We start from the raw sequence: 21,802 nt of genomic DNA on the forward strand, positions 1-21,802 counted from the left end.
AACTAAAATGGAAATTCAGGTTAGGTGTCCTGTATGGACCATTCATATTAGTGGAAGCAGGAGAAAAGGAGTGGATGCATGGGAGTGGATGAAGTGCAGGCAGAAGATATGTTTGGGGTTCTGTGGCTCCTTAGTGTTAAAAGATTTATACTATAGGGTATCAAACAAAAAGGTCTTCTGGGTCAGAATGTGATGTATGTCTCATCTCAAGAACAGCTCTTATTTCAGCAAAACTTTGAGTTTTGCTTGGAACTGGTAATAGAAGCTGCAAGTAGAAGTTGCCTTAGAGACTTCTTCCATAGCTACAAAAATAGGCTTCTTCCTGTCTGCCACATACAGCCTGCAATTTACATTATCCGTAGGCTCATTACATTTTTCACCTTCAGTTAGGTAGTTAGTGGCAAAATTGGCCTTCATGTTTTGAAGCCATCCAAATCTTTGATTTCTTTGGACAGTCAGTCTAGTGAGAGTATTGTATGTATGTTACATGTAATGACCACGTGAATGTAATGGTCCCTCTGAGCATACATATGCTTAGAGCTTATGACTTGAAGATGCACTGCAATACCTTTAATAACAAATGGTCTTCGTGGCAGTGGCCATTTATATGATGGCAAAAATCAGTGAAGCAAAATATTCTATTTGTTTAAGCCAGTATTTTAATGTGCGAAAAAGTAACAGCAAATCTAAGCCAGCAACATATCTCTGCAAGTTGGTGGGATTCTTGGGAGTACAAATGCTCTAACAATTCCAGTGTATAGTGTCTGTACAGGATAGATCCATGTTTATCATGGTGTATTAGAAGTACAGCAATGCTTCATCATGCTGAATCTCGAGCATGTAGAGGTAAAGAGGGAAGTCCTCCCAGAACTGCCTTTTTGCAGCATGTTTGCCCCTGTCTCCAGTATGGACCTTCAGGAGGATCCTGGGTGTATGGAGTTCATTGCAGGCACAGGTTTGCAAAATGTCAGAACCGATAATCCTTTCCGTGACTCTGGAAGTCAGATTCTCCCCTCAGTTGCACTTGGGGAATGAAGCTAAATAATTACTTAGGATTTGGAAGTAATATTTAGCTCACCGGGTGAACAGTTTCTCCTGACTGTGAGGCAAAATGATATGAGTGCCTTAGCAGTCTTGCACAGTGTCATTCAGGAAATTGTAGTGCTGCTTATCATTACATCAGCAATGCATGCTTCTCTTGCAAATGACTGCGGTAGCAGTCTGACTGAAAGGATGCCAGCACTGAGAAGTGCCCAGTGATACACTGTGTACCCTTATTCTCTGTGTTGACTTTTGAGAAAATAACATTGTAGCATAAAATTCTAGTTTGAATTGTTTATTGGACTAAAACAGTTTCAGGAATGAGACAGAAATCCATCTGTTAGGAAGAAAAACGTGTTGTTTGAGGTGGATGAACTTTCATTCTCGGAACTCTCTTCTCGTCTGCAGATCATTTGCAGGAATAGACTGAGGCTTTTGCTTTTCCTTATACACAGATATAGAACAAGATGAGCAATTAAGAATTGGCCACCAGCCTGTTTAAGGAAGATCTCTGCGCTTAGCTTTGTTGATCGACCTCAGCCACAGAGTGGTTTGACTGATAATATACCGGCACTAAACTTCAAAAACTCCTAGACAAGCAATAGCAATGTCCTTATCTAAAACACCTTAGGAAAATAACTCATACACCATTTCTAGCTAAGACTGATCTCTAGCCTGGAAACTTAAGTGAACAGAAATGTCTATTGGAATCAGTTATGGTAACTGTCAGTTGAAACTCAGCTTCACATGTGGCTTTGTTGCATGGAATGAGCGGGGAGAAGCACATCGGGCTGCATTACCTGACAACAGCCTCAAGATAATGGTCGATACTTGGTGGTCTGCAAGTTTAAAATTCAGCCAGCCGCACCGCCCAGCTGGCAGCACGCAGCCTCCCTACTGCCTGCTGGAGAAGGTGGCCCTCCCTAGGAGGCAGCCCCTGCAGCAGTGCCCTGAGAGACTCCCCTGAGAGCTCCCTTGAGGAGGCTGCCAGCGATACTACTCGAGATAATAACAGGAATGCCCAGAGGGACGGAGGTCGAGCTTCAAAGAGAAGATAGGGAAATGGAGGAGAAACGTGATCCTAGATGGGGAATGGGGTAGGAGAGGTGGCCTTACTCCCTGTAGCTTTAATTCATAGTTGTAGGTTTGTGTCATGTAAAGTCATGCGTTTAAACATATCTAGGGCTTAAAGATGCAGGTGAGTGCCTTGGTTTAGAATGCACACCTTAAAAATAGCAGGTAAATAGCTCCACAGCTTTGAGGACCTGATCTCTCTGCCTTAATTGCCTCAGCACTAAGTAACCTTTGGCTTGTGGCTTTGTGCCACAGTGCGTCAGCATTGATGACCTTCAGCAGCTGAGGCTGAGGCCTTGAGGTGGCTGACTTGCATCCTTCACCAAGGTGAGAGTGGGGAAGAAATTAAATGTTTGTGCGTGACCTTGCTTGTTTCCCCCACTGTGAAGCACTAATTGATGACTGAATGAAAAAATTCCTTTCCCCCACTTGTTCTTACATGATTTAAATAGGAGTTAATTGGCAAAAAGACTATTTATTTCTGTGACGTAACAGTATGAGGGAGACAAAGTGTGTGTGGCAGTGGAACAGTTTGAAATGCTACCAGGTCCTAATAACGCTGCTCTTTAGTAATATTTTATTCTTTGGGAATAGAGAGTAGGCAAAAAAAATCTGTGATGTAATGGTCTGACTTAGCTTTAACAGCTTGTTTAGCAGTGTTTAGCAATTCAGCAATTTAGGATTACAGAATCATCAGCAGAGAGAAATATCGTTGCTTGCAATTGTGACATAGTTTTATAAACTTCCTTCTCTTCCAGATTCGGTTAAACAGCAGAGGACTTATCTATTCTGTTGGTCTCTTGCTGGCATCTGTTTTTGTCACAGTATGTATATAGTCTTTTGTTCTTCATTTCCAAAAGAGTGATTTTATAGACATTTCCTTCACTTGTTCTTTTCTCACCTCTAGGTGCAATAGCAATTTCAAGTCTGTTGTTAAGGGATAGGAATGGTCACTCCTATTGTAAACTTTCCAAGACCTTAGTCTGGCTCTTGGCAGAAGCTATCACTGTCACAAGATGGCTCTTATATTTGCGTACTTTCCATGGGATAACCTCTGGGTGGTCCATTAGTAATCACTAATCATTTTTCATGATAGTGTTGAAGCAGATCCTTCGATGTATAACAAGATCCATTTTCCTGTTGAACAGCTACACAAAATATTGTATGGTTTGCTTTGGCCCTGTGTAAAAACTTTCAGAGATACAACACAGGCCAGAACAAATATTGCCTGGATGTGACAACATTTATTGAAATTGGTGGCTTACGTTCCCAGACCTGTCCAAGTCCAGCGTAAAAGTAGACTAGAACAGATAAAGAGAAGAGGATTAGCAGACCCTTGTGACATCTTCCAACTCCTAAGACCAGCTGCTATAGGGGAGCAGCCCTCCATATTGCACACCAGCACAATTCCCATGTACACAAGACTTGAACTACAAGAGGTTTGTGTTGTAGCAAACTAAGCAAATTCAGGCACAGCCTTAGCCTGTTCAGCTCTAGATTGAGATGCAGAGAGGCACTTGAAGTATTTCAAATGAGGAGAAGCGAATACTTGAAGGCACTTCTGTTGAATTAAATGGGATTGTTCTTGCCAAAGTGAAATTCATTGCAGAAACTTAAGGCCATTAGGCCAGCAATCAACGTGGTGCAAGTCAGTGTGGCTCCAGTGACTGCGGGGGAGCTACTCAGATTTTCTTCAGCTTACTTGTTGCAGTACTTACATTGTGATTGCTTCCAGTTGATCATGTTCAGTGTGGGGACAGTCATTTTCATGCTCCTGTAATTGAGAAAGGGATTTACCACTTTATTCAAAATTATCCTGCTGTGGTGGCTTACTCTGTGTTTATTTTAGGTTTTTGGCGTCCACATGAACAAATGGAAACTGGATAAGAAGCTAGGGTGTGTGTGCCTTTCCCTTTATGGCATCTTCCTGTGTTTCTCCATCATGACAGAATTCAATGTTTTCACTTTTGTGAACTTGCCAATGTGCAGAGATCACTAATGCAGGTGGCAGACTCAGGAGGAACTTCCTTCTTACCTGTGCAATACAAACCACGGCTGGCATCTCCTGAATGCGGTGCACCTCCAAGTCGTGAAGTATATCCTGTTCACTGTTCATAGGACCTGTAGCCCCATCTCGGTTTACCCTCTCCCTGACCCCCACAACCTGGAAGAATCCTGCATCGATGTGAAGATTATTTTTTCAACGTTCATGTAATTTCCTAGCTCAGTTTTTGAACAGTGACTGGGACTCTAGGTGAACTGGCTGCTAACTGGCATCAAGCCAGGCAAAACTGGTCTGCTACAATTCCTTTTTAAGTTATTTGATGGAAGACTAATCTAATTTATGACTTAAGACTATTGCTACAATGCTTAAGAGGGTACATCGTACAGGGGCTGATTTTCAAGGAGAATTCTGGGATTTTTTGGTTGCTTTTTTTTTTCCCTTTTTCTTTTTTTTTTGTTGTTGTTGCTTGTTTTGGTTGTGGTTTTTTATTGCCTGAGATCAACGTCCTCTCTTTCAGCTTCTCCTTCTGAGCTCTGGGTCTCCTGTAACAGTCCAAAAGTCACAGCGCAGTGTAATATGGGAATTTAATCCAAGGTACTCAGCATATGAGTGGACTTACTGTTTATTAAAAGAAGATTGTCAAGGCAACAGACAGACTCTTTACCATAAATAATGAATCCTGTACAGGTGTGATGAGGATTGTGAGGTAAATGTGGATTCAAAGGATAAACACTGCTACCATTTTACTATTAATGTTGGTGTTTTATTAATAGGGTGTTTATGGTATTTCCAAGCAATAGTTTGATTGCCAGCCCAGGAGGGCTACCAAGGAGGCATCCTGTTTTTTAGTGATCTACACCTGGACATGGAAGGTCAGAACTTTATTTGCTTCATCAGATTTCTTGTAGTTTAGGGGGGATTCTATAGTTTATGTCTTATTTGTTCTGAGAAGGACATAAGTATGTGTCAAAACTTTTCTAAATGAGTTACAGACACTGGTTTCTTTAAAAGGAAAGAGGCATATTTTGCACAGACATAGTTACTGAAGTCATAATTTGCCACTCTTTAAAGAATACACTGGACCTGGCCAGATATTTGTCTTTTTTTGTAAACAGTTGAACTTACCTGATAACAAATCGTGTGGATTCATCACATCTCCTTTGGGAGGGAGGAAGATGGAAAGAGAAATGGCACTTTTAAAATGTGGAATATCTCCAATGCAGACTCGCTCACAGATCTTAAGTTATTGTGGAAATTTAACTATTCATTGTTCCAGTATCCTTGCTAAATTTTGTATAATTCTGTATTAATACGCAGGCAGATTCCACCCCATCAGAAATGCTATCACAACTACATTTGTATGTATTGATACTGTGGATTCTTGCCAGTGCTGGCTGTTGTATTTACTTTAAGCACTGATCACTTCTGATTCATTTGGTATGTTTTTCTTCTTTCTTGTATACGTTCTACTATGAAGTGTGTTAAGATAGTACCAGCTAGGTGAATGTTTTCGTCTATGGTACAAACAGTGGCAAATATTGGTAGTGAAAGTACAGCAAACCCTAGGTCTCAGAAAAAAAAAAAAAGGGCAAAAAAAGCACCACTACCAACAACAAAAATGCCTAAACCATAGCAGGAAAGAACCCTCCAACTAAAAAAAAAAAATCCTATTTACAGACATCCAATTTTCAATCCATTTGCATTTTTGGACGTGTTTATTTTGGCATACTTTTCTTTGGACAAAATGATGTAAATCAAAATATTTACACCCTGTGGTTTCCATTCAGCTCTGCACCCTATTTTCTTTCTTTGTTACACTAAATGTGTGGAGGCTTTGGCAGCCGTTGCACTGTGCATGTTGGGGAAGTCCATCGGAAAAAGCCATGCCCTGCTGGCCTTGGTGAATAAAGCGTGCTTGTGGATCCCTGGCAAGAAGAAGGAAGGGCCGAGGGACAGAGAACAGAGAGTCAATGACGTCTGCATCGTCATTTTTCATTCCGGAAAGCAGTTGTCTTGCTACCTGTTGAGCTATGCAGCCTGTTGTTGAAGCAGCCTTCTCCTAACTGTGCCCACATTAGGAAGCCCATTGTACCTTCTTGTTGCTTTTTTTTGTTGTTGTTTCTTTCTTTCTTTGTTAATGAGATTAATAATAACCACTAAAATGCCTAAAATACTTCCTTAAATCAAGCAATGTTAGCAGCAATGTGGCACATTTCAATAAAATCCACCCCACAGACACACAGCTATACTCTCTGTAGCAAGATGTAGTCACTCCGAAGCAGTGTTTCCTTGCTGGCAGAAGGGACAGATTTGGGGAAGGAAAAAACAAAACAAAAAAACAAAGAACAAAGTCACACATCCAGGGCCTATTATTACTTCTATTTTGAATATTTATACTGCTGCTCCAATGGAGCCAGTTGGATCTATTTCTACGAAATAGCTGTTACCTATCCCATGGCACAAAAACTGCATGACTATTTTTTTAGGAACCTTTCTTATTGGTGTGCATTAAATACTGTAGTATATTGTAGCTTTGCATTGTATGTGAAACCTGAAATACCTTGTTCTGAAATGTGTGTGTTGTGCAAGAATATTCTGCAAGTTGTTTGTTCTAAGCAGAAGCAAAAGGTACGTTGAACTGCCATTATCTGTGCCATGTATGACTTGATAAGCGCTTCCTGTGTTGACAGTTTCAGTGAGTTGTGCTTGTGATTTGCAGCCAAATCAACCAGTGCAGACCTGGTCTGGAACAGAATAGACCAACTGAATGTTTTGTCTCCCAAAATGAGAGCCTGTCAAGTTTGTTAGCATAATCAAAGCTCATGGAAAAGTCCCCACAGCAAAAACCTAAGCAATTTTTAGCATCCTTCCTGTGTGACATCTCCAGAACTTGAACAGACAGGTATATGCAAGTATAGAACATGCTAACAGCTTTACCTTGCAGAGCTTAGGGGTTCTTTTCCTTCGGGCATTCAGTTCTGAGAGTTGCAGGCTGTGCGTGAGGGCGTCTGGGCCTTGTCTGCTGGTGTGAGGGCCACGGCGCCCAGCGCTGCCTGGGGCATGGTGCCCCACTGCTCACAGTGCCCCACTGCTCACAGTGCCCCACTGCTCACGGTGCCTCTGCTCCCACCTGCAGGAGGCCAGGGGGTCAGAGTTGGGCTGGGCTCAGGATGTGACTGTGACTCATTTGGGTTTTTGCTGTTCTGAAAGCAAGGGTCACCTTCACACTTGAGGCTGCTCTGGTCTTGGGACCAGTCGAGTGTTGTTGTTTCCATTCCTGGCAGTTTCAGACAATCCTTAATGAGCATTTCAAAGGGGGATGAAAGAGCTTTTTCCTCAGTGGAGAGCGCTTCACTGCAGCTCTTGCTCTGACCTGATTTTGTCTTGATTGGTGTTAAATATGTTGTCCCTGGCTACCAGCAGCTCTGCTTGGCGTGCAAGTAGCCCTCCTTCGACACCATTTCAAAGGTGGAGTGAAATGACATGAGAAGGTCTTAAGTCATGCTGCAAAAACTGCTTTTGTCCCTACCACAGCTGAATTTTGTTTTATTTTATTATTTTATTTTATTTTATTTTGTTTTTTATTTTTTTTTGATGTACTGCACTTTTTTTGTAGATTGTTTCTGCTGTAGGAACACCAATCTGAAATGCGTGCACGAGAAGAGATTTTCACTCATGTAATTGTTGGGTTTTTTTCCTCTATGTTTATACTTCCTGCCTTGTTTTTAGCTTTTTGTCTTCAGCTGTGTCATTGAAATTAATTAGCATACTTTGGATTTGTGATGTCTGTGCCTGTGAAAACGAATGCTCATTCTGAACTTTCAGATGTATGACTGGCTTTTTTTTCCTTGACGAAACAGATCGGGAAGAACAGCAATCTAGTTTTAGAAACTCTACATTCAATGTAGGTGGAACAACCTGAGGGTAACATTTAATATCCTGCTGACAGAACAGTATTTTTATATGACTTTTCCAAATAACCACATTAATACTTGTAAAATAAAATGTAAACTTAATATTGTTGAATAACTTTTTAGAAAACCATAACTTTCTGCTGATTGACAAATGTTTCTTGTATCAGGATTTTTGAAAGCCCTAATCCTTTCAAAATAATCTCACAGAGATGCAATAGTGTCAGGTTTATCTATTTCAACATTTCAGCATTGGAAATTTTAAACTGCTTAAATATGTACTTTAAAAATCAATCTCGATGGACACTGCTTAGCTGGATTTAAATCCACCCTGTAATCATGAAGTTTCACTTGATTGGTAACCAACTTAAGTTACTCTATAACAGACTTAAACCCAGGTAAGACTGTCCATGTTAGGTTTTGTACAACTTTAAATGAATCAGTTCAAAGCCGTGTTTTTAAGGAGAGTGGTGGAAGTTTGAATATACACAAGACCTCAGTGACTTTGCTTCAAATTAGAACTACAGTTTGAATAAACTAAATGAGTGTACCAAATATCATGCAAGGCTTAAAGGAAGAGAGTTTTTAGTATTTATTAATTTGAGTGAAAATTGACCTCTCTCAAAATTAGCAGTAAAACTCCTTTGTTTTTTTGCAAGGTCAGTATATATACATCTTTGCAGCAGTGATTCCTGATAAGGACTGTTGTTCTGTATTTTTTTAAGGATGAGTTAACTCTTTATTTTCTTTTCAGAATAGATAAATGAATTCCTATTAATGTGACTAAGCACCTCTAAGGAGCTTTACATAAATATTCTGTTAGTAGTGAGCGCTTAGTGGCCTCAAACCTGAAGCATATTTCATAAATGCATCTACTTCCACATAACCTGCTCTGAGCTGTTGGTCTGAATCTCCAGAATCCATCTCAGCCGTGGACAAATCCATGCCTGGTGGAAAAGGTTTCTTTATTAGCAGGAAAGCAGTCAGGGAAGAAAATGGCAATTCCTTTCATTGCAAACCGGAAGATATAGCTTGGCTGTGAAATCTATCATTTGCTACCCTGAAATAGCTAAAGATTTAGGCCAAGTTATCCAGGCTGAATATTCCTGAATATGAAAGGACTAGAAAACAAGACATGTGAGGGTCTGAGGGAACTGGGGCTGTTCATTCTGGAGAAAAGAAGGCTGAGCAAACCTCATTGTTCTCCATAGCTACCTGAAAGGGGGTTATAGCAAGGTGGGTTTTGGTCTCATGTCTCAAGTGACAAGTGATAGGACAAGAGGAAACAGGTTCAAGTTGTGCTAGGAGAGGTTTAGGCTGGGGGTCAGGAAGAGTTCTTTTATGAAAAGAGTGGTCAGGCAATGGAACGGGCTGCTCAGGGAGATGGTGGAGTCACCATCCCAAGAGGTATTTAAGAGAGGTGTGGACATGGCACTTAGGAACATGGTTTAGCGGTGGACTTGCAGTGTTAGGTGATGGTTGGATTTGATGATCTTACAGGTCATTTCGAATCTAAATGATTCTATGATTCTGGGAAATTTGGGCAGAAACATCTAATTGCAGGAAAGCTTCTTTAAAAGCACAACTTGTGTAAAGCTTCAGATTTTGTAATGTATTTATATAGTTAAGATGACTATATCCTGGTATATTTTAGGTAGTTTTTTATTTCACTTTTTCTAATTGCCTTGCAGAACAATTTTTAAAATTTCCACACCAAAATAATCAGACAGAAATCCTGTCAACATAATATTCATTCACCAGGTAGAGTTTGAATGGTGCTAAAACTCAATGTAGTAACTTTAAAACAACAATTTCACATAACGCTTTTTATTGTCAGTTGAGGGAAATGACTGAACGTATGAGGACAGTTGTAGCTGATTACAGATTTACTCAGAGTATTTGCCTTGTAGGTTTCCCATGAGCACGTCTGGCAGACAAAGCAGACAGCTGGGATTCCCAGAGGAGTAATCCCTATTGCTGAATGTTTTTTGATCTCGTACTGTAATGGAAGAAGGGGCTGCTGGTACACAACACCTCTTTGTCACTGATATTTCCCTGCTAGCTTGGAATAACACTTACTCCTTTTTCATAGCAGAGACACAGATTTCCCATAGGTCCAAGTCCTAACCTTAATTCTGATAAGTGTTGTCTCCTAGCAGATAGACATTTGAGCAAAGGAAGAAACAAGCTCCGTTCACTTTGTGCATGTAGAGACAGAGATTTCATCATGGAAGGAGTTTACTGCAGAAATGTCTTGTGGAGAAGGACCTGTAATGTAAGCATTCTTTAGTAATCATAGGGATATTACCAGTAGGAAATTCTGCTCTTAGGACTGAAAAATAAAAACCTCTTCACTCATTCACTGATGTCTATATATAACAGATGAGGTCATTTGGGTAAATCAGTCCTTGAGGTAGGCAAACCACCAGAACTTTGAAGGAGACCTGTTATAATAGTTCCTGTGAAAAAGAGTTTTATCAGTGGAGTATCTCCTGTACAATCACTTTTAGTTAGTGTATGCTAGACTTAAAGTTTTCAAAGGTAAATAACCATGGGACAACAGGAGCACTGATTTGCTTTTGTCCTCTGGGATGTTTCTCATTCTGTGCAGCTACTGATTTCCATGACTGGGTTGGTCTGTGGGAAATCTTGAGCACCATGCAGCTCTTGTCCCAGACCATGTCTTCTCCATCTCCCTGTAATAACATCCACTGGCCAACAGTGGCACACGGGGCGAGGGTGTCGGGGTAGCCACAGACTGACTTGCTCTCAGCCAGGATGGGCACGGCCTGCAGTGCTCAGCTCGGGTTCATTTCTCACAGCCCTGCGCTCTCAGGGTCCAGGGGGTAACACAAAGTGCATATTCCTGCAGCATGGTGGTGGGAGTGCAGTGCCACTGTTCCTGGGGTCATACCCTGCCAGTGCAGGGGCACAGGGGTATTTACACCTCTTCCTTGGCCTGATTCTCGTCCCGGCATGCTTGGTTAGGCTGCGAATGGCTGGGCTCCTAAGCTCCAAGTCCACGAAGTACCAGAGCCCTTGCTTAACTTGGAGCTCATACCTTGTTGTGCACAAGTCAGTGCATTGAAAGTTAAGAACATGCTTAGGTGCTTTGCTGAAAAGCTCACTTTAGTGAATCCAGCTCTTTGGCATCACCAGGCTTTATTTAAGTGCTCAACAAAAGCAGCACTTGAAGTCAAAGAGTGTAGGCTCTTGTAGGGAACAGCTACAGCAAAGTGTTCCCACTGGAAGAGGCAGGGAGGAAATACTGTATGATTAATGAGCAAATAACTCCAATGAGGAGAGCCCATACCAAATGTGCCTTGGGTTTAAATAAGGAAAGTGACTTCTAAAAGTCTTTGTCAAAGTTTTATAAACTGTTCACCAGGAGTCAGCTACTGAGAAGGTTTTTACTACTGATGCAGTTTAGGAAAATAGATTTAGATTTACAGATCTCAGTTTGAGGTGGTACTTTCCTGTGTGGGTCTCTAAGGAGGCAGTAGCCCATGTTAGCAGCTCTCCTCTGCAAACAGGACCTGTTGCTGGGCTTACTGAAGTTAAAGCATAGTTTCTTCACCAAACTAGACGGGCTTTGGATCAAGCCTGGGGCAGCCTGCAGGTGAGGTGCAAGCAGCATACCTTCCGTGGCACCCTGTGGGTGTCTGATCAGCAGCTCCTGCTAGCACAGAAAGGAGAGCTGGGCAGTTCCTCTGCACGCCATATGCTAGTGAACTCAGCTGGTGTTCTTTGTTGCGCTTCTAAAGCATGCATGGGGCTTGAATTTTAATTTATTTATTTATTTATTTATTTATTTTTTTGAATTGGAGGGTCTGGTTTGCTTTTGGAAGAGATAGAAAAAGAACTTTGCATTCAACCTTTGGGCTAAAATACCACAGCAGTAGTTTTTTCTAGTGTTCCAGCTTCATGCAACCGCATCTGTAGGCACGAAGACTATGAAGTATGAAGGGTTGTCTCCAGGCCCCTCAGAAGTCAACAGAATTGTGCTATTTGACTGCTCTTGAGCCAACACTTTAAGTTGAAAGTCATGTTGCAAAAACATGATTTACATCCTGACTTTGAGTCCTGGTGCAATTTATGTGTAAATAGGGTTAGTTGCTCTTGGCAGGACTATGGTAGTGAAGATGCTTTACAGGACTAGATCCTGTATTAGCATCCATGTCACTTCTTGATTTCACTTTGTTGAGGACAGTCTTTGTTGAGAAGGGTGAATTTTCTGTAGGATGGCTAATTAGGATGCCACGCTGCGGCTATAGAAACAAATCCACTCTTCAGCAGAAGGCAAACTTCCTGGCTGTTACAGACTTAGAATTATGTCTTGTAATTTTCTTAGCGACTGCTAAGATAATGACAGCTATGCTGTACAGCAAAGGGAGAAGGGAATGGGAAGCTGGGGGAAGGCGAGGGAGAAGATACACGCTGTAATACTGTCATTTGTGATCATTTGAATGATGAAGGCTTGACTTTGCCTCATGTTACGTACAAATACAGTGCACCCTCTCATGCTGCATCAGGGGCACCAGCCTGTGGACAGATGTGTTACGTCTGGAGCTGTGCCAGATGAAGAGGCAGTGACCCTTGTCCACCCTCTGCAACCAGCTCTCTTGTCCTGTTGCTGAAGACAACATGCTGTCTAGCAGAGGTGCTTGCACAATGGTACCCTGGTCAGAACAATGAGAGTTTGTTTAAGCAGTGCAGTGAACAGTTCTAGGAGCACATTTGTTTCAGGAGGGCACATCTGTCTGGGATAAAGACACTGTATATAGGAGGACCTATGATAGAAATGAAATACACAGATACTGTAAAAGCGTTGGAAGGCATAATGAAATCTTTTTCAAAAGCAGACGCGCCTGTACACCCAACAGCCTGCTAGTTTGCTTAGGATTTTAATTTTCTCCTTCTGTTACAAAGATGCAAGGTTTTGCTTCCACTCTCTCACAACCTGAAACACTGGCTTTGAAGGCTGACCTAAACCTCCCTCCTTAACACAAGATCCATGCACTGGGCTAATAGAAATAGGATATAATTTTTAACCCATTAAATTGAGGGGATGAAGTGCAAGGATATCTTTGCTTGACACATTGATCTCAAACCACCAGACTCTAAGGCAGTGTATGCCTACCGTCTGCCTTTAAAATGCCCCAAACCACTGAAATAACCAGTAATTACACAGTACAGGGGAAGAGTTTTCATAGGAGGTCTTTTAAGACTCTTCAAAGGGAACTTTGTACATAACGATATTTTATATCTTCAGTGGCCTTGTTCCTGACTCATTTACAAATACACTGTATATTTATTCTGTCTACTGCAAAATGAACAATATGGATACAACCCTGTTTGCAGTTTTGGTTATGCAAAGGCACTCATTATGCAATAAACATAATTGATCTAATTAGGTGATTCTATATCTGACCTGGGCGCTTTAAGCTTTATGGAGCCAAACTCTGCTGTACTGTTTTTACTAAGAGAATCAGTCATAAGTTCATATAATTTTGTTGGCAGGTTTTTGGCCTTATTTTTCTTTTAATGTATAAACATGGATTTGTATTCAAGTAACATACATATATATATACACATAAGCTTTATCTAGTATGTCTACTGTTGTTAAAATAAAGCCTTGTAGTAACTGGCTGCCATTTGCTTAGGAATGAAGCCCTCTCATGGCAATTACTAAGATGCTAAATTATATCAGTATTTAAAGTAGTTTCACATGTATCTATTTATAAATACAAAAGATGGTTATGAGTTTTTATTTGTTTCTGCATTGTATTAGCAAGGTGTTTTTAATGGTGCATGGCAGCTATATATCTACAATACAGCAGGTCAAAAGCTTAAACTGCTTATCTTTGTACATCCAGTAATATAATAATAAAAATGTACATTCAATAATATAATAATATTATTACTCATTCAAAATTCGAGTTGCATATTCTGAATGTAAATACAGGTTTAAAAAACAAAAGGAAAAAACAGTATGCATGAGACATTGAGAAGGCTAGGAAATTCTGCACTGAAGTATTTATATGATTTATTTATTTATTTATCTTTCACTGAGTGTTGAGCCTCCAGATCAAGATGCTGGCAGGAGTATTAGGAACTTAATTTCAGTTCCCACGTAAAGCTAAAGCAGGTTTTCCTGAACAAGGCAGATTAAACCATTGAAAGCATTGTAACATTTTTCTGAGTGGCCACAAAAAATGTCAAGACCTTCTCAGCTGCTTCACGTAACTTAGTTTACTAGAGAAGCTGGGGGACACTGAGAGACCCAAAGGTGCTTCTGCAATGCTCACGGCTTGAACACAAGAGTAGAAATATATAAATAGCAAATACTTATTTCGCTCTGTCATGTTTGTAATACCACTGTCACGAGGTACCATTTTCAGCAATTAAAATTCACATTTCTTAAGATACCAACAAGTAGGGTGGATCTTTTTGTTTAGTTGTTTTTTTGTTGTTGTTTCTTGTTTTTGTTGGTTTTGTTGTTGTTGTTGTTGTTGTTGTTTTTAAATAATCCTCCCTTGCCCAGGTTTCACAGGTCATTTTAACAATTAATATTAATTCAGCTCTGGTTAAATGTAATGATTTCTCATTAAAACAGTTTTCATGTACCAGCAAGTGCTTGGGTGAAGCTGACATATATTGTCCCAGCTTCATAATAGTGATTACCGTTTACAGCAGGCAAGGATCTCCCCCTTGAAATCCTGCAGTAATATGAGCCCACCACTCACAGATGTGGTACTTCCCTGTTTCTGCTGTGTTGCTTTGGTTTCAGGTAGGTCAGTAGATCTCCGTTGTAGAAAAATATATCACGTGTCATTGCTGTCAATATGAATTACAGTAGGGCTCAGTGCTGAGAAATAAAAGAACAATGGTGGAGTCATTTTACAGACAAAAATTTACTTGGGGGGGGGGAAGCTGGAAGCCTGTACTTCAGCACCTCTTAAAGACTTGGGGATTTCTCAGATTAGGAAAAAAAAAAACAAACAAATAAACAAACAAACAAACAAAACAAGATAAAGGCTGATTGCATAAAGTATTGCATAAATCTTTCATAATTATTCATATATTTGTCAAGATTTGCATAAAGTGAACTTCCACATACTGTCAAGGACAGACTTCAGATGAGTTGTCCTCCTGGATTTTCAGAAAACAATCCTTTTCTTTCAGTAATCTCACTGGTGAATCAAAATGTCTGATTGTAACATACATTTCTTTATCTCAAAATTGTGTTACGAAATTATACAATGCTTGAGCAAGCACAGAACTCAAACTATGATATGATGAGTTCATGAAAGAAGCCAAAGCAGGAAGTTTGTGGAATAACTTGGTTCTTAGGACTTTTTTACACATGTGACAAGCACAAGACACAAGTGTGAATCCATATTTATACTGCACACAGGGAGAGCAAGTGCAAATGACAGTACTATGGCATCACAAACAGCTGGTTGCTGTTTAGCTGGGATGCTGGCAAGCCTTGCAGGGATTGCTTTTATGCAGTGCTTTACGCGAATACTATTTGATCTTTACAATTCGTCCTCCTGATGAAAGGGGTTTCTTCCCAGGGAGAAACATGGCATCCCTTTATCAGGGAGAGGGGGAGAGATATGCCAGGAATAATGTCTCTCACTCAGTTCTTATCCTAGCTTCACAAGCGTGCATTTTATCTTTTACATAAACGCTTGAGCAAACACGCCTGTAGCAGTCTACATGCCTGAGAGAGGGACTGGGTCTTTGCCATGCAATGAAGATTTAGGAATGGATTTTGCTTAATGTTCCCTTGAGGAGCAGTTCTATTGTCTTTGTTGCCTGTCCTTTTAAAGCTGGGAGTCATTACTAGGCCCTTAATGCAGGCAGTATTTGCAAAAGATGATTAGCAGAATGATAAATTATGTTCATCCTCACATTAAATGTTTGGTTTCAAGACTGAAATCAAAGTGAGATGTTTCTGGTTTTTCATTTGGTTGTTTTGTGGTTTTTGCTTGTTTGTTTTTGTTTGCTGTCTGCCAAAGTAGCGTGTGCCTGGAATCCCTTGGTAAGATTCGGCTGTGGTCCAGTGTTGCTGTGGCCAGTACAGCAGGCGGACAGGCCTGGTGCTTCTTGGCCCTCTGTGGGCACAGTGGGGCTCAGGTATCTGCTGGCCCAGCAGCTAGCCACTTGGGATCTGGTAACTGCTTGGGGCTCTTGTGGAAAACTTGTTTTGGTAACATTACTGGAGTCTTAAACCGTTGAATGCAATCCCTACTGTGGCTTGTTCTAACTGTGATGAAACCATACAGATTTTGTTGAATTGCATGCATGATAAGTTTTCTACTTGATGGTGCAGTGAAGCTGCAGGAAGCACAGCAAAAAAAATGCAACTGATACAAGCACCTTTTGTTCAATTCAGGATCAAACAATGTTATCTGAATGCAAAGATTGTGTGATACTTCTAACCATAAGGAAGAAAATGTAGGTGGAACTGAGTGTGAATGCACATAATGCATATGTTTATTTGCAGTCAGCCAGAAAAAAAAAATAAAATCAGTGGTTTATAGTAATACAGTTCTATTCAAAATAGCTTTTTGTTAAGTCAGCTTAGAAATGTTAACATGGTGGAGCCACAGACAAAATATTTGTTACCTTTTGAAATGAGTTACAATGGTTTTGTCATACTTGTACGAGTATTATAAGGTCAGTCTTTCTGTATGTTTGTTTTACAGCTTGTTGTAGAATAGTCTTTTATGCATAGTTGTTCCACTTGCCTGTGTAAATTACAAATTTAACAGAAAAGAAAGCATGCATTTTTCTCTGTTTGCTGGTAACCTATGAAATTAGAAACTTGTATTTCTGTGTTTTTAATGTGTTATACTATAAACAAAATTCACAGCACTATTGTCTATGGAATATCAAAAAGTTTTATTAGAATGAATTACTTTAAATGTTTTGTCATTTGATTTAATAATGTGTCAGACATCTACACTAAGACAATATAATGTTTATCAATAAAAATATCCTCTCTTTGTACTAACTTAACACTTCAGGGCATGCTTGGACATAGGCATTGAACACCCCTGTAGGTCACAATACCAGCGATTTATTCATTTTTTGGCATAATTGTGAGAATATTTGGTACCACTCTTTTGACCTGAGCATTGAGCTGGAGAGGAAGCAAAGAAAGAACAAAAGAGGGTTTTTATACCTCATATTTCCTTCACCACTTAACATACATTTGCTGTAAAGCTGTGTGCACCACAGTAGTTCATGCAGAAGCTAGCTGGCTCATGTGAACTGTACATGTCAGACTCCTCTATAGAAACAAACACTGAGGGAATTGTATTTGCTATTAGTTAATGAGCTAATTTCTGTTAGGTTACAACAGTATAGGTCTGAAATTACTGCACTGAAGTAAATTAATTTTTGAAGCCATAGGATAGTATGAGTTAATTGTCACTCTCCCAGCTGGCAGGATTCTGTACCTGTGACCATTAAGCCCAGGCCAGCTGTGGTTACAAGGTCCAGTCCTCTGAAGTCATTCCTGAAGTGATACTTTCAGTAATGCTCAGAATAGTAATGAGGACTAAGTGTTTTATAAGAGGTTCTGTTGCATCCAGTTTCCACTACAGAAAGTTGCAGGAAACTTGTGGAGAGGGCTTGTTAGAAGGCATAGCTCTCAAGTAGCAAAATACTTGGGCCATTTTTATACTCTGTGCCAGCAGAAAAGAGACTGCTAAGCTTCCCTGCTCAATCTGAGCCTGACCTGGTGGCAGGATTCTCATTGCTTCTACCTAACCTGATAAGAAGGTTGGGACCCTTCATCTGACAACTCCTCCCCGCCCCCTCCATCTTTTCTCTGAGAGCAGTGTTGAGATCTATGAATGAAAAGGCAAGTAACTGGGACCAGCTACCTCAGCTGAAGTGCCTTTGCTCAGGTCTTTGTAACAGCCACTGCCAAAATGACATCTTTCTTCTGTACCTGCCACATCCACAAAAATAGTGGTATGTCCTAGGCAGAAGGGATTGATTATTTATTACCCATATGCAGTTATTTCCGCGTGCAGAAAAGATATGCATACTGATCCCTTATCTCTGTCCATGAGTGAAGGGATGAGGTACAGCCTTTGATGTTAGCGCAGAAAATGTCTTTCATTGCTGCAAGCCCAACAGTTGTCATGAAAATATTTTCCATTGGTTCGATTGTTTGCATTCTGACTCTGTGTGCTGGCAACCTAAAAGGTATGTTGGAATCCGTAAGGATGCTGTATCACTGTAGAGACTTCCCCATGACAAGTTTACTGGTTCAAAGATAATCTTGCTTTTCGTCACAATTTGAAGCTGTTCCAGCTGTCTGTTGCACTCTGAAGATATTCCCACTCCCTACTCCCTGACAGAGTGATATGCCAAATATGCATCTTTTTTGATTCAGCCTTATGATTACTTTACTTTAGAAAAATTCCATGTAATTTACAGTTTGGAAAACTAGAATGTGGTTGTGGGACAGACCATGGTATCAGGAATTTTACCTCATACTGGCAGAATTGAAGCATTTTCCTTTCTTTCTGTTCATCTTTTGAACAAAGGAGAGCTTCGAGACAACCCTCACCCAAAGTGTTTTATAGCTTTCTGGGACACAGGAAATAAAAAGAGCATGTGCTTGCAGAGTAGGAGATACCACCGCCTCTGCTTGGCATCCAAAAAGAAGTGCAGTCAGCACCCATTCAGTTGGAACAGGCCCTGGACAGACCCACCTCTTGAGAGAAGCGATGGGGTTATGCATCCCAGAAGGGCTGAGGCATTTCCCTGCAGCTCTCAGTCACAGATCTCAGTGGATGGCTGCAGCATCTGCCAGCTCAGTGGGCTGGCCAGTCAGACATCCCAGCTGGGGCTTCTCCCTGTCCTTGCATGGGGTGCCTAGACATGTCAACTGCACCCTAGAGAGAAGGTGCTTAATGGTTAGGGGTTTCAGTGCCAAAACCCATTATTAGTCAGCATTTCCTCATCCCTGGTGCTGGGAAGTGCACACAGGAACTCCCAACCCATTGTGCTTTCTGAAAAGCTCCTAAAGCAAAGAGGAGACATGGCTATGCTTCTGAAAGGGAAATATGCAGGCACAGGACTCAGGACAAACTGCAGGTATGTTGATTTTTTGTGTTTGTTTTTCCTCCCTGCGGTGATGGTAATCACACCTCTTAGCACAGCTGAGCAGCTGCCTACTTCCCCTCCAGCTGCTGTAAGTGGGCTGCAGCTAGTAGTGAGGGAGAAGGAGTCTTGTCTTCAGCCTCCAACTGTTGGGAACAAACAGCGCTCTGTAATTGGTATAACCTCCTTCATGGTGCCAAGCAAATCGCTAGAGAAGAGTAGGATGGAATAAACAAAAACAATTAAATACTACAGCCTGGAGAGAGCAGGTGCAATGAAACCACTTCAAACCAGAGCAGTTGCTTACTATAACTGTTCACACAAGAAGATTTTACAAGTGAGCCTTTAAAGAATGAATAAAAAATGTAGTATAATTAATATATCAGCTGCAGTGGAAAAGTCTCAAATAACATTTGAAAAGGAGCTCTGCTATTGTTTTTGTGTGTGCGAACTTAAATCAACACTTTTCTGCCTAAAATTTGTGTTGACTGCAGTGAAAGCATGGATTCTAGAGTTGCATTTTCTAACGCTGCAGAGCAATGCCATCTAGGGCACATAGACTTACAAACACCATCAGGAGTGGTATTCTTTAGTGACAGAGCTTGGTGGATTGAGTATTAATAACTGTTTCATCACATATGCATTAGGACTGCCAGGATTTGCTCATTTTCAATATCTGCTTCCAATTTTCCAGAGTATACTCTCTGTCATATACTAAGGGATATTTTTGTCTCAGTAGGAAAATAATGAGTTTCTATATACCTTATTTCCTCTGTAAGTCCACCTGATACCTTTCATCTGTGTGGCACAGCTGGGGTTATCAATTGTCTCTCTAATCTTCAGCTACTGCATGTGACTGTGATTAGAGCAGTGATACACTTAGCAGATTAAAATATTAAATCTAGTAGGCCAGATCTCAGTATCCTTAATCACAGAACTACTTACTCTTGTTATTCTGATCTTTATGTTCAGATCTGGCTGCCAGTAGACTATGGATCTGATTTAATGGAAAATCAAGAACATGGGCCAGTTGCAGCTCTGTCCTCACTCCTGGCTATCGCAGCTCTCTCTAGCCTGAAGAGTGCACACCCCATACAAGTAGGTAGCAATCTGCTGAACTTGATGGAGGTCTTTGGCTATAACTGGTTATGAACTTGATCTCACATGTATTGCATCTTAGGCATGATCTAGTCCTCTTACCTCCTACTATTTGGCTTCATTGTGCTTGGCCTTTCTGAGGAATAGTAACAATATTTAGTTACACATAAGTCAACTTTGTTCATCTCTGTAGTAGTTTTCCTTATTCCACACAGCTGAATTTGCTCGGCACTAGAGGAAAGCAAGGGCTTTAACTCAAATTAGTCTGAGGAAATCTCTCAAACTGCAGGACTGCATACTAGCTTCTGGAACAGGCAGCTTTTACAAACAACTGCAAACCACTGGCAAAATATTTAACTACAGTTTGAAAGCATGTTGATAAACATTAATACTTCTACTAATAAAGGCAAGAGCTTTTAACATAGCTACAGGCATTTTTTTTTCCCTCCTTGAATAGTGGCACTCTTGGTGGTACCAAAGCAAAGGGCCTGATTTTTTTCTAGACTTGTTCTGGTCTGGTCTGTCTGATAAAAGCAAATGCCTGCTGCCACCTTAGAATGCCACTGACTACAGGCACAAAAAAGCGCATGCACATAGGCATGCTGCAGCAGTGGAAGTCTTGGGAAGCAATAGGCAGAAGTTGACGGTACTAATTAAGAAGCTGAAATTGTATTAATACGTTTTTGTTGGGCTTAGCTCAACAGTGCACTGGTATAATAACATCCTGCAGAAGTGACAGAAAATTAGTTGTTAACAGTGCTCTCCCGTGATCTGTTTTCTCTTAGATTGGTATTATATACCAGTTCTCATTGTAACTGGAGATTTGAAGCACAGTTGACTTTATTTAGCAAACAATTTTATGGCCTGACTACAAACACTATCATTTTTTCCCCTTTTTTTCTTCTCCAGTAGTGTTGGAAAGATGAAAGGATGACTCTCAATCGTTACCTTCCTGCAAGATAAGACAGTCTTAGAAGAAGGACTGGAAATGCCAGCATCTATTTTTGGACAACAATGAGAGTGTGTTCCCCTTTGCCAGTACCTCCACTACCATAATGAAGGTAGAGACTAGTTTCCTCTGTAGCTGGTAGTTCTGAGCACTTTAAAACTGATGTCCAAGCTGGAGTCAGCTCATGTTGCTGTGCTTCTGCAGTGTGTCTGCAACAACATCAGCAATTCCAAATTGAGGTGAAGCAAGGAGACAGTTACCCAAACACAGATCTTACTACCTCTTCCCCACATGCTGCCACAAAGAAAAGAGAAGTGTTCAGTAGTGTGATTAGAATATGGCTCTGACTCTTCCCAAATTCATTGGGATTAATCACAGCTAGTGTCTGGCAGTCGTCTCTCTGGGCAGAGATTTCATCCTTACTCTCACATCACTTTGGCTCGGACTGTAGAGCGAGGAATAGTTTTTGGCATGTACGCAGCTGGAATGAGCCTTCGTTGGCAGCCAGAGGCTCATTACTGCTCCTTCCTGCCTTGATCCCTAATCCAGCAAGGCTGCTGCAAGAGCAGGTGTGGGGGCTGTGGCACCTGA

At 40.8% G+C, this 21,802-nt stretch overlaps 1 protein-coding gene across 15 annotated transcripts in view; it reads left to right on the plus strand.

Annotated features, from left to right (window-relative positions):
* The window catches only part of RIN2 (Ras and Rab interactor 2), a 344,774-nt gene that overhangs the window by 233,216 nt on the left and 89,756 nt on the right, over positions 1–21,802 (plus strand). For 12 of the 15 annotated variants that reach the window (XR_013948440.1, XM_080584982.1, XM_080584979.1 and 9 more), the window contains one exon: positions 2,874–2,939. The exons of 1 other annotated variant lie outside the window; for it this stretch is intronic. Coding sequence is in view for 12 of the 14 variants with exons in the window: in XM_080584982.1 (XP_080441108.1) it covers positions 2,874–2,939 (66 nt within the window). In the remaining 2 variants the exon portion in view is untranslated. Of the gene's footprint in view, positions 1–2,873; positions 2,940–21,176; positions 21,324–21,802 lie in introns of those variants that run through there. 2 more of the 15 variants (XM_080584966.1, XM_080584971.1) reach the window with 2 other exon arrangements.

The sequence above is a fragment of the Anser brachyrhynchus genome (genome assembly GCF_964034855.1).
Source record: "Anser brachyrhynchus genome assembly, chromosome: 3".
Taxonomy (NCBI): Eukaryota; Metazoa; Chordata; class Aves; order Anseriformes; family Anatidae; genus Anser; species Anser brachyrhynchus.